The sequence below is a fragment of the Uloborus diversus genome, chromosome 10 (genome assembly GCF_026930045.1).
Source record: "Uloborus diversus isolate 005 chromosome 10, Udiv.v.3.1, whole genome shotgun sequence".
NCBI lineage: Eukaryota > Metazoa > Arthropoda > Arachnida > Araneae > Uloboridae > Uloborus > Uloborus diversus.
This window is the reverse complement of record NC_072740.1, coordinates 80,530,867-80,544,552: the sequence shown is the minus strand read 5'-3', so window position 1 is coordinate 80,544,552 and position 13,686 is coordinate 80,530,867. Positions and strand designations below refer to the sequence as shown.

Genomic DNA, 13,686 nt, shown 5'->3' with positions numbered 1-13,686 from the left:
TTAGAAAATTAAGATCAAATATAGATATTTTCATATTCCGCAGCGGAGTGTTTTTTTTCGCTTAAAGGCTTTACAGTAAAGCGCAGTTTATACCTTTTTGTAGGGACTGTATGAAAAAAGTGTATAAATGAAAAAACGTATAATATGTATACGTTAATATGCATGGGACTCTGCAGGGACCAATTTAAAAAAACGTATGAATGATAAAAACGTATAAAAGAGAAACGTATAAACGGTGCTTCAATGTATTTCTTAACTACACACAAAAAGGAGAGGCCAATTTCAACATCTCATACTACATACTTAATGCTCCTACTAAAGAAAAACATCTACTGTAATTCATATATAGTGATATTGAATGGCAATAGAGAAAGGAGATGAATTGTATACTAGCAGAACGGAATGGCGCGGATGTGTATGTCATCTAATTCACAGCTAGGAATGATGAAAAACCATAGAGTAATACGATTTTTGTTACTGTATAAGGTCTTAGAGACTTTTTATCGTATCGGACAAACAGCTGATGGTCGCACGCATGGTAAGGAGGATGTTTATATCATATACATTTCTTGTTAACTTTCTGTTATTCATTCATGCTTGGTATTAAATGTTTAAATTTTAATGGTTTTCGTTTGATTTTTACGTTAACGTATGTGAAACAAAATCTTCACATGTTCCATTTCATAGATTTTTCATGCATAAATAACTCCGTTTCCAGAATGATTGAATAAATTTTGATGTACATTTCGGTGGAAGATGTGAGTGAACTGTAATGTTTACTTGTTTCTCAACTGACGTTTGAATGTTGAGAAATAATTCAAGTGCCCCAAATTAGTAATAAACCCGAATAGTGTTTCTAATTTTCGTTTTCTTTTTGATATCTCATTTTTATCTAATAACATTCGCTCAATTTTATCTTAAAATCGAAACCCATATAGTAGGTAGTTTACTATTTATTTTACGATTAGTAGGATATCAGATATACCTTTTATTTACAAAGATTTAATTTTCAAAACAACAAGACATAAGATAAATCAAATTAGACTGGTATGTTAGTGTATACTCTTAATTTTTCAAATACCTAATCACTGCACTTCTTTTTTCTTCTTCTTCTTTAATTAATGTTTTAGCGATGGAATCTTACAGCACACTCAGTCTGAAAAACCATATCATAAAACTGATAGTTAAATGCCTGCCTTATGGTAACATTCAAGTTCCGTGTAGTTGTTTAAAACTTGATTTTAAAGAAATCGAGTGTAAATTTAATTTAATGAGTATTATAAGAATATTAGAGCCATCCTAGTAACCTAGCTACAATTTGTAACTCCTGGGGTAGTTTGTCATTTTGTGGCCCTCTATGTTCGGAACTTGAAGCAAAGGGCGAGAAATACAAAATATTTTGCTTTCTGTGAGGAAAACATACCCAATATCTTACACGTAAGATTTTATTCCCTTGTATGCAGAAGCCTTATTTACAGTTGGTACTGAGGCTGTGTCCAAAAGGAGGGTTTTAGGGGTTAAACTCCTCCCATCGAGGAAACACCATAAAAAGCAAAATAAAGAAAGTACAATTTACTGAAATTGACTTCAATGGTTAAGTTTTTGTACAGCGCTTAAATTTAAAACAATTCTGAATTTACTATTGCAACAACTTCAAACAGTATAAAACAAACTAGCTGCATTCCCGGCGTTGCACGGGCTACTTAAAAAATGAAAAAGATCTCAAATTGATGTTTTTGTATTACTCTGACATCAGTTTCTAAAGCGCTAAGGAGTAAATAAATACGCGAAATGCAAGGTTTGCAAAACACCAGTAGAGCATATTTTTGACAAAAATCTCTTTAATGTTACTTTAACGTTAATCATAGTTATCAATGATACAAGTTATGAGTATTTTCAATTAGCACAAAAGATGAAAATATATGCATTATCGACTATAATCTGTGCTCACGTTAAAATGAATTATATATGATAGACTGTATTTGAAATATTTATGTACAATTATAATCGGCTCTTTACAAAAAATGACACACACTTTTTGATTGATTACGTGAAACTAAAGCACCAAGACTAAACAAATACCAATAAGCATTAATTTAATACCAAGTCATCAGATTCCAAGTTAGCTTTAGTTAAAATCCTGAAAAACAATATTTTTTGTTCAAATCTGTTTCACTTAAAGAAATCCAAACGATCTTAATTTGACATGTTCTTTTAACAATACAAACTGTATTTCAAAAATAGAAACAGGAAGGAAAAAGAGAGTTGTTACAATTCGAAAACTCACCCATGTGACGGGAAAAAGTCCAACAAAATAAACATAATTAGTCGCACATCCTAAATGTACCAAAATATGAGGCCGGTGAATGATAAACTTACACTACAATCAATAAACATATCTAAAGAAACAACTTTTATATGCTGAAAAGAGTTAAGAACGTTGAATGTAAAAAATAAAAAAAAAGACAGACGATAAAATAAAGGCTATGTCCGAATAGAGCAACCAATTTTAAATTAATTTAAAATGAAATTCTAGATAGAAACGTTGTTTTAAGATTTGGACAGCAGCCAAAAAAAAAACTGTCTTTTAAAACAATTATTAGAATTTTACTTGCTCACCCACATGCAAAATGGCAACAGGAAAGAAATAAAAATTCCTGAATAGCGTTATGTTAATTAATGTTTTAATCAATATCTCCTCTAATTAAAGTTACACAATTACGTTATTGGTCCTATTGTTTTCTTTGGAAAATTTCGAATTGATCGGTATGTCGTTTGGCTCTCGATTCGCAGCGGTTCTCGAGAAGATCGATCTTCAGACAGACGGACGCGAACAGATTTTAATATTATAGTGGATACAAACTCTTCTGGCTGAAAACACCTTTTCTGAAAAAAGTGGAAGAAAATCCAATGAATGATCTTGCAATACAAAGCATCAACTGTGTTAATATTGTTTATTTTGAGGAGTTTGTAATGAATTTGGTTTTTCACAAAAAGAAAAGAACTTATTTGCTATGAAGAAAGATAGTAATTATGTTTGATAACAGTCAAATGTAATTTGTCAATGTAAATGTAATTTGTCAAAATGCAGCAGTCAAATGTAATTTCCATCTGCACACGACTGAGAGGCCCATGGTCCAAGAAACCAATGAATCTTTCAAAAAAGAAAATAAAAAACTGAACTTGTATTTTAAAAGTTGAAAATATTTTTAATTTTTTAAAAACACTTCTAAAACAAATTCAACACACATTACCAAAGAACGTCACCGAATCTAAGTTACTAGAAGTAATATACAAGGAGTCGCCAAACTGTGATGTTCAAACAAATTTTATAAATAAAGATATGTACGGGAAGCATGAAAAATCCTCAAAGTTTTAAAATATCTCGATAAAAGTTGTATCAGTTCTAAGAATTTGAAGGGGGGAAACAAAAATTTAACGATCAAAAGATTGATGTTCATATATTGTATCTCAATTAAAGCACAGATGAAAATGTGACGACCAGCTACAGACTCGATGTCCAGCTAGGCTGGTTCTTGTCGGTTTATAAGTCCCCAATGAAGATCAATGACCCTCTTAAAGCTATCCATCCCCTTGCTCATTACCATCTCTTCTAGTAAGCTGTTCTAAGTGCCCACAACCCTACTCAAGAAGTAATTTTTCCTAATTTCCAGGTTAGCCTGACTTTTGAATAGCTTAAAACAGTGAACCATCATCCTGCTTTCTGTGCAAAAATTTAACCCGCTAACATCTTTCATTTTGATAAATTTTAACAATTGAATCATGTCCCCTCTGACTCTCCTTTGCTCCATGCTATACATATTGAGTCTATTTATTAAGTCTGTTATCATAGTCTAAATCTGAAAGTCCTCCTACTAGTCTGGTAACCCTTCTTTGAACCTTTTCGAACACAGAAATATCTTTCCTGAAGTAAGGAGACCGAAACTGAACAGCATACTCCAAACGAGGTCTTACTAAACTCCTATATAACAGCAAAAGAACCTTCTTCGATTTGTTTGAAATAGATCTATTGATAAACCCAAACATTCTGTTGGGTTTAAATATTTCTTTCTTTCTTTTCATAGCATTTGTGCATGTGGATGGTGACCTGAGGTATCTCATGGATGGTGTATCCATGGATATGGAAGAGGTACGTATATTTAATTGCATCATGAAAACTAATAAACTTGTTAAACAGTTATTTGTTTTTTAATATGTATGTGTGAAATGAATCAAATTACATATGTACAGTAAAATCCCTCTAATACGGACACTAACGGGGCAATTTTTTTGTCCACAATAGAGGAGTGTCCGCAACACAGGAGTTTAATAATGTTATTTGCCTCGGAATCAGGGAAATTAAAAATTTTCCACGTAAGAGAGGTGTTTGCATTTGAGGGGTGTCCGTTAGGAGAGGTTTTACTGTATATGTAATTTTACAATTTTTACTTATTATAGATTCACAAACAACTAGCTTGAGCCAAAACTTTTTTTTGGGGGGGGGGGGGAAGACTTTCTTTTATTTTATTTTTAAAAGGAATTTCAATCAGATTCTAATTTAATTCATATGGTATCTCAATTTTGTGCCATGTACTAACCAGTACAGTAAAAAATGTGAGATTATCCTCATATCATCGCCTCAAAACAACAGTAGGATATCTCATTGTTCTTTCTAGGATTAGATGTCTTACTGTTGCTCTGACATAACGATATTGTTAAGAGTTCGTGATACAACTTCAAACTTTCTTGAAATGACGACACAGTTCTTGAGAAAAGCACAGGAGATTTATTTACAGCTATGTACAGGAAATGTAGTTGCAACTGCTAAATCAACCATAGCAAGTAGGCAAATATCAATTAACACCGTAAACTCAACGGTTACACATGTATTTACATCCAAATACGCGAAAACACAGTGGAAGGCACAATCACAGAGCTAACGGCTCAGAGAGTTTAAAAGCCTTGTCCAGTTGTAAATGCCGTCTTCTCTCAGTCATCAGAATGTATCTCAACCTGCCAGTAGCCGCTCTTCAAGTCCAGGGTCGAAAACCACTTGTGTCCGAAAAGAGTGTCCAAGGTGTCGTCTATCCGTGGAAGTGGGTAACTCTCTTTCTTGGTGATTTCATTCAGCCGTCGGTAATCAACACAAAATCTGGTGGAGCCATCTTTCTTTTGGACCAACACGATGGGAGAGGCACAAGGACTGGACCAGGGTTCGATGACGTCATTCTCCTGCATCTCTTTCAGGAGGGTCTCAACCTCCTCCTTCTTGGAGAATGGTAGTCGTCTTGGATGCTGCTTAATAGGGGGGTGTTCTCCAGTGTAGATCCTATGCTGCGTTAAATTCATACGGCCATCATCCTCTGATGTAGATGAAAACAGATGCTTGAAGTCATCCACCAATTGTTCCGCAGCAGTTCTTTGATCTTTCGATAATGGCGCACTCCCAATTAACTTCGATTTCAAGGACTCAGAAGACACAGTCTCGGGGGAATTGATTCTTCTAATGATGCAGTTTACTGGAGCACAGGTTGCTAACACTTCACCTTTCCGGATATTCCTTGGCCTTTCATTCACGTTGGTGACTCTCACAGGAATTACATCCTTAGAAATGTCCACAAGCGTAGATGCTACCAGCACTCCTTTTTCGTTATTGGATAGGTTAGGGTATTCGATGAGGCCAAATCGAAAACTATTGCTTTCTTCAATGGAGCCAGGTATTAATGATTCTGATCTTGAGAGAATCAATAAATCTGTTCGGGCTATTATTTGATGAGCGGATTTTACATCACTTTCTGCATGGAAAACAGCTAAGTCTTTTCTCATCGAGTGCAGCTCATTAGTCTTAAAGTTGAGGTTGAAGTCATATTTCTTTAAAATGTCCAATCCAAGAATGAAGGGGTCCGTGATAGCAGCAACGAATGCCATATGATGGTAAGTGGCATTTCCAAACACAATTTCTGAGTTCACTTTACCTTCAATCTCTAACTTGTCACTTGTCACAGTTTGGAGGGTAACACAGGGCGACCTCCATAGAATGTCGAGTCCAAATTGACGAGCCACATCTGTTCTAATGATGGTAGCATTTGCTCCAGTGTCGATAATCAGCTCGCAGGGAAACCCGCTTACATATGTGTAAATGAACAGTCCATTACTGCCGCCACTCGTTGATGAAATCTAGAAAACTTTAAGATTGGGCTCATTCCAATTTGGCGACCTCCGCCCCGCGAGATTGCGATGGCTTAGTTTTCCTGGACCTGAGAGAGAGAGGTACTCTTCCCTCTGGTTTCTTGGCGGGTTCCTTCGTAAGTGACCCTCGCCGCCACATTTCCAGCACTTAAGTGGTTGTCGATTTTGGTCCTTGGGAGCCGAAATCCTTTTGAGGGTTCCTGCAATTTCTGTGATTTGCTTCTCAAGCTCAGCAAACCGTGACGACACAGGATCAGGCTCATAAGTTTTCACTCCACGGATTGAATGGCGATCCTTGCGTGTTGCTTGCTGGGCAGCCTCCAACTTCATTGCATACACAATAGTAGAATTCAGGTCTTTGACATCCGCCATCCATAGAGCCTTCTGGATTTCTTCATCTCGAACCTCGTCGATGTAGTAGTTAAGTGCCAGGTTGTCTCGAGCATCTGCAGGACAGTCGCAAAAAGCCAGATGAGACAATCTCTCGACATCCACCGCTAGCTCTTGCAGGGATTCTCCTGTTTTCTGGAAACGGGATTTCAACTGGAGTCAACTGAAAAATTTCTGGCACTTCTCCCCGAAGTGAAACTCCAACGCGGATGTGAGCGCAGTTAAATCCAGGCGCTGGTTGTCTGGAAGAGTCTGCAGAATGTCTGCAGCATCACCCCGCAACGATGCCGCAAGATGGCAGGCCTTGGTAGCAGAGTCCCATCCGTTCGCTTTCGCCACTATCACGAACTGGGTTTTGTAAACCTGCCATGAGGTTTTCCCTTCAAATGTGGCCAGTTTAATGGACGGTCGAGCAACCAATGTGGGAGCACCAAACTGTACAGAGCTGCTTTCCGCGGTTGCCAATCTCCTTTCCATATCCTTAATTATTTCTTCCTTAAATGAAGTAAATTTCTTGTCTTCTTCTTCCAACCTTTTTTCCACATTGACAATGTGCTTTTTTTTTTACAGTATCAAATTTCTCTTCCAGGAGCATCGACTTTTATCTCCCATGGCGGTTAGTTGATTCGCCATCATGGTTTTCATCGACGTTAGGTCACTTTTCATTTCATCTTGACTTGTAGTAATTTTAGCAGTTAAATCACTATTTAACTGTTCTTGGTTAGTCACTAATTCATTTTTGAATTGTTCTTGATTTGCAGTAAAACTTGCAGTCAAATTACTTTTTACAGAGTTGATTGCGTCAAGAAGTTGTTTTAATTGATCGTCCATTGCGCGAGTAATCACCATAAAAATCCAGTCCAAAATCAAAGTCTTTATGAAAAAATGTCCAAGGACACACTTACTTCAAGAAAATCCTGAAGAAGTCCCTGTTCAGGCGCCAATTGTTAAGAGTTCGTGATAGAACTTGAAACTTTCTTGAAATGATGACACAGTTCTTGAGAAAAGCACAGAAGATTTATTTACAGCTATGTACAGGAAATGTAGTTGCAACTGCTAAATCAACCATAGGAATTAGGCAAATATCAGTTAACACTGTAAACTCAACAGTTACACACGTATTTGCATCCAAATACGCGAAAACACAGTGCGAAGGCACAATCACATAGCTAACGGCTCAGACATTTAAAAAAAGCAAAACTGAAACTTTATCACGCGCGGAGGCTATTTATAAATCCTAGAGAAGTTTCGACAAAATTCGAAGTAAATTCAAAATGCTTGTCGTATTTTCTTTTTGTTGCATTTACAAATGTTATCCAGGGACCATATACTTCAGTCGAATGTTAGGGGTTTGTATGTACATTACAAGAAACTATTTACAGGTTAGGTTACTAAGATAATTTTATAAAAAACATAATGGAATAAACGCCAAATTTAGCTAGATTACAACAAATTAATCATCAGAATAACTACTATTTACAGAATTTGTAACAACATATATAATAGCGACGAGATATATATTCACTGATCGAGTAACGCTCAAATCATCAACAATGAAACTCGTGCCATGGCATGATAATTCAAGAATATTTTTTGCTAATGTTTGACATGCAGGGAAATTCTTTATTTTGACAAAGCTGAACTGGATCTGGTAACTTTACTTTTTTACTTGTAAGACTCATTTTAAAAGAATGAACTCTATCTACTGGAATTTAGGGTTAATCCACTAGAGTTAGGGTTAAAATTTCAACTATCAAAATATCACCAAACAGGCAATTGATTTGTTTGGATGTAGGACTGAGTTCCTGAGAGGGAGGGGGTTGGGAGGTAGGATTTTTTTTTTTTTTTTTGAGCAACATTAGTTCTAATCAAGACTTGATTTAGAAGTAACATGGCTCAAAGCTATTTCAGGTTTTTGGTCTCTTTTGTAGTCCAGACACCTTTTCTGTTGGAAGCGAAAAAGGCCATTATATAAAGCCCTTTATATAATGGCGAAGAAGGCCATTATATAAAGCCCTCCGTTCCCCCTCTATGTTGTTGTTTTCTTTTCCTGTGATATATTATGTCATGCTTTACTTTTTTTGCGTTTGTGTTGCTTGCTGTCCTTTTGAATTGAACTTAAGAGAGAAAATGGTATCCCTTTTAAAGTGGAGTATAGAATATCTCTAGTTGTAGGGGGTCCAGGGGTTCTCCCCTGGAGGAATTGTTGTAAAATGGATTTAAAATTCTGCATTTTGAAGCCTTATTAGGGGTAATTGGAACTTACAAAAATCTCGGGGGGGGGGGCGCAAATATACTCTTTTGCAAATTATGATAATAACCAGTAAAAATTGTTTTTGAGTCAACAAATCAATGACAGCAGTACTCAGAGAGAAAAAGCAAGGGAAAGCAGATGATTATGCATTGTTATTTGTTTACATCGGCTGTCGGTTAAATTCAATTAGTTTTTGATCACGCCTCCAACTCACCCACAAATATAACAATGAATTCAACACTAAATGATCAATAGTAAAAAATGCTTTAAAAGAAATGGTGTACAGATTTCGAAAATAGGTAAAAAGAGAGTAACATACTGCCCATTTGGACAATTCATAATTTATGCTCTTGATAATAAATAAAATTGAAGTACACTTTGCTTAGGAATTTCAAAGACTGATCTATTTCTTTTCAAGGACCCGAGAACAATTAGGATTATTTAAGGAACTTCATTTGCCCTTTCCAGTCTCTGAAATTTAGTTCTAGATTGTACAGTTTTACAGTATTGTTCTAACTTTGTTAGAGCAACTGTTTTAAATCTAAAAGAAAAAAAAAAACTATACATTTCCCAATACACCAATCTTTTTTTCAATTACAAGTAGTGCAAAAAACGAAAAGGAAAGCAGTGTTTTTTTTTTTTGGGGGGGGGGGGGGGCTAAACATATTAACAATATGCAGAAGAAATAAGATAAAAACAAGCAAAACAAAAGAATTTCCAAAATACAGCGTTCAGGATTAAATAAGCAGCAAGATATGAAACATGTGAGTCACAAAAAATTATCTCAAGTAATATGTTACAGAAACGTGAGAACCCTGGTTTTTACTTTTTTGCTGCAGGATATCTCAAGTAGCTGAATTTGACACATTTCGACATTTCTCCCCCAACCCCCTCCCATTTGTTATAAATTAGAAAACTTATGATTTGTATTCACACTTGTCCTCATTTTCAAGATTCTCAAGCACTTAAAATAAAATTATTTTTTTCAAGAACTTTTCTTTTTTTTCTTTTTTTTTGAAGCAAATCATAAAATTTTTGGGAGTTGAGGGCCTTTAACATAGTGGGTGCCCTAAGCTTGTTTAGTTTATAGGTAAATCCAGTTTTTTTATATCTCTGTTTTAGCTTCTAATTTGTTGAAGTAACCGTCAATTCTTTTTAAGTAATACAGCTGAACGCTTAGCTCGATCAGTCGATATTTTCAGTTATATACTTGCCCTAATCGTTTTCAGTTTAAAATAGTCATTTTTAGCACATTTTTAGCAACCCAGCGACAGCTTTACCACTCGTAATAAAGTGTATGTTGTCACCCCCCTCCCCATCAGAAAATTACATTTGCTATTCTTTTCATTTTCATTTCTGAACAAAAAAAGAAAAAAAATCATGATTCTTCCTTCTAAGATTTTGGGAGGATTTGGGGGTTGTTACTATGTATAGTCCTTCCAGGACTTCACCCCCCCCCCTTAAATCCACCCATGACAGGGTGACAAGAAATAACTTGGACACACATAATGCAGCATAACTTTAATGCTAATGAAAATATTCCGACTAAACTTCAAAATAAATTTACACATTATTTGGTCTAATATATTTACAAATTTTCAAAGTGGCGACTTTTAGGATTAATACAGAGCTTTAAACATGTCACAAAATTTTCGACTCTGAGCCGCAACTCACTTACTGATAGTTTATCCAATCACTTGCATAAGGATTTCTTTTGGGATGCCAAAGTTTTATGAGGTTTAAGTACACACCTTTGTCTCTACGATAGATCAAACTGAATAATCCATTGGGTTCAAATCTAGGGAATACGGTGGCCATTCTTGAGCTCCAATGAAGTCCGGAAAATGTGTCTTGCACCAATCTTGAGCGCCTTTAGCTCTGTGTGCAGGCAGTGGCGTAGCTAGACCCGACTTTCGGGGGGGGGGGGGGGTTACTTCTTTTATATATATATATATATATATATAATATATATATATATATATATATATATATATATATATATATATATATATATATATATATATATATATATATATATATATATATATATATATATATATATATATATATATATAATATATATATATATATATATATATATATATATAATATATATATATATATATATATATATATATAATATATATATATATATATATGTATATGTATAATCGCTTGGAATTTTTTCCTTTTCTTCTTTTTTTTTTCTTTCACTTCTCTCTTCTTTTTTCTCTTTTTTTTGAGACTAACTTTTCGGGGGGGGGGGTTTGTCCCCAAACCCCCCCCCCCTTAGCTACGCCCCTGTGTGCAGGCGTGAAATCCTGTTGGAAGGTCCATCTTTTGTTTCCAAAGAACTTTTGTGACCAAGGTAAGACAACATCTTCCAAAATGCCTTTGGGATATGTTTCTTGACTAATTTTATCCCCTGGTCAACAAAAACAAGTGTTATTTCCCCTCTAGCACATATGACACCCCAAACCATTAGATTGGGTTTGTTGACGCCGTTTAACAGTGCAAGAAGGTCCTGGAGACAAGGTTCTGTGATAAACTTCGTAAAACTTCGGCATCCCGAAAGAAATTCTTATGCAAGTGTTGGGATAAAATATCATTAATTGAGTTGTGGCGCAGGGACGAAAATTTTGTGATATGTTTAAAGCTCTGTATTAATCCTATAGCAGGGGTCTGTCCAGGATTTTTCACAGGGTCCGTTTTTTGTGAAAAATCAAATAATTTTGTGAAAAATGAATTAATTTTGTGAAAAATCAAAAAATTTCGCAAAAAAAAAATTTTTTTTTTTTGTTAAAACAAATTTTAGAATTTAGAGATGGCACAAACAGCATCAATTAAACTTAAAGTTGAGTGTTTTCCTCTTCTACGTCGAGAAAATCATTCTGGATTTTTTTTCTGATATTTGGCGGGGGGGGGGGGGGAAGCATCGCTCTTTCAAGTATCAATATTTATCTACCATTCTACATTATGTTAAATTATACTAGATACATTTCTGTACAGCACTTAAAATAATTGTAACAAAAATATAAATGAATAAAATAAAATTCAGAATAGTGTTCAGCATTCAACTTTTTGACCCAAGACACTCTTAAAAAGCACAGAATTTGGTTTAAAACTTCTAAATTCCGTGATTTTAACAAAAATAAAAAGATATTTCAATTGTTTACCTCTTAACAAAGCGTAATAATCATTAAAAATTCGAAAAATCGGATTCCCATAGCGGATGCAAAGAGATCGCAATTCTCAAAGTGAAGGCATCAAAAGTATAAAAACAGCTTGTAAAAGAAATATTTTTGATAAAATTATTTTAAAATTGCATTTTAGAGTCCTATAATAAACATATCATTAATATCTGTGGACACAGTTGACCCAAAAAATAAAATAAAATAAACCATCTATTTAGCATTTTAAGTTTTGACTCATAACAGAAAATGGAATTTTGCTTTAAAAACTTGAAATGAGAGTTCTAACAGAAATAAAGAGACTTTTCATTTATTTGAATCCTAGTAAAGCGAAGTTAGCTTGAAAAAAGAACAAAATGTGATTCTCATATCGGATGTTAAAAGATTGCATTTTTCAAAATGTAGACATCTAAAGAAAAAAAAAAACGGTAATTAAAGGAGTTTATTTAAAGTTAATCATCCTTGTTAGCATCGAAAAATCAAAACCCATATAATTTTCTCCCAAAATAACAATTAAACATCTCACCGCACCACCGTAAAAACGCAAATATTGACAAGCTGGCAAAATGATGAGAATATTTTCTAATCAAGTCATTATAAAGGTTCAAAGCCAGACGCTAAGGGGTGATAATTTTGAAGTTGGTAACACTATCTGAAGGGATCATATTTTTTCCTCACCCTTACTATCCCTTTGCAGTTCTAAGTTCATTTCGCAGACATATATTATTATTGTTTATTAAATCATGAGCGGAGAAAAGTGCTTACCAATGCCTTTTCAGAAAAGTTTACAAAAACACCGCTGCTAATTAGCTGTGATAAAACAAACAACCATTATATTTATTTGGCAGTAACCATTATTTATCGCTTGCAGGAGCATTCCAAGAGTGCCGATTTTTTTTTTCAAAATTAGCCGATTTTGTATAAGCTGATCCCTCTAATTTGACTTAAAAAAAGGTTCCAAAAATTATCGGTTTATACACAGAAATATGCGTTATTTTGCTTTCAGATTTGCTCTTTCAATAAACAATTTGACAGATCCGATCTTGTTTGATCGGGATTTTGTGAAGGGTCTGTTTTGTTTGATCGGGATTTTGTGAAAGGTCCGTTTTGTTTGATCGGAATTTTGTGAAAGGTCCGTTTTGATTGATCGGATTTTTGTGAAGGGTCCGTTAACGGACCCAAATATCCTCTGGCCAGACCCCAGTATAGGTAGCCATTGTGAAAATTATATTTGGCGAAATAATGTATTCTTATTTATTTTGAAGTTTGGTTGTAATATTTTCATTAGCATTAAAGTTGTGATGCATTATGTGTGTCTAAGTTATTTCTTGTCACCCTGTACAATAATGTTCAGGGGTGCTGGCAAAGCTTTTGAAAAAGAAATAAATTAAAAAGAATATTATCAGTTTTAAATTTTTTAATAGAAAAATAGTTATAATAATTTTTATTAATTACACTAACCCTCCTAGCAGCAGGACCATGCCCTTTCATTGTTAAAACTCCACAAATCAGCTTGAGTGTACTCGGGCTTGCCGCCAGGAGAATTAAAAAGATACTTCTTCACAAAAAAATAAAAGCTATTACTACGTTAAACTGTACAAATTTGCAATGAACTACATACACTTTTTTCTTGGTTACAAGGAACCCTTTTTTACCACAAAA

At 34.6% G+C, this 13,686-nt stretch overlaps 1 protein-coding gene across 1 annotated transcript in view; it reads left to right on the top strand.

The window, feature by feature from the left end:
• The first annotated feature begins 402 nt into the window (after positions 1-402).
• LOC129231070 (transmembrane protein 131-like) overlaps positions 403-13,686 on the top strand; it is a 173,632-nt gene continuing 160,348 nt past the window's right edge. The window contains exons 1-2 of the mRNA XM_054865318.1: positions 403-538; positions 4,086-4,150. Of these exons, the coding sequence (XP_054721293.1) occupies positions 403-538; positions 4,086-4,150 (201 nt within the window). The remainder of the gene's footprint in view (positions 539-4,085; positions 4,151-13,686) is intronic.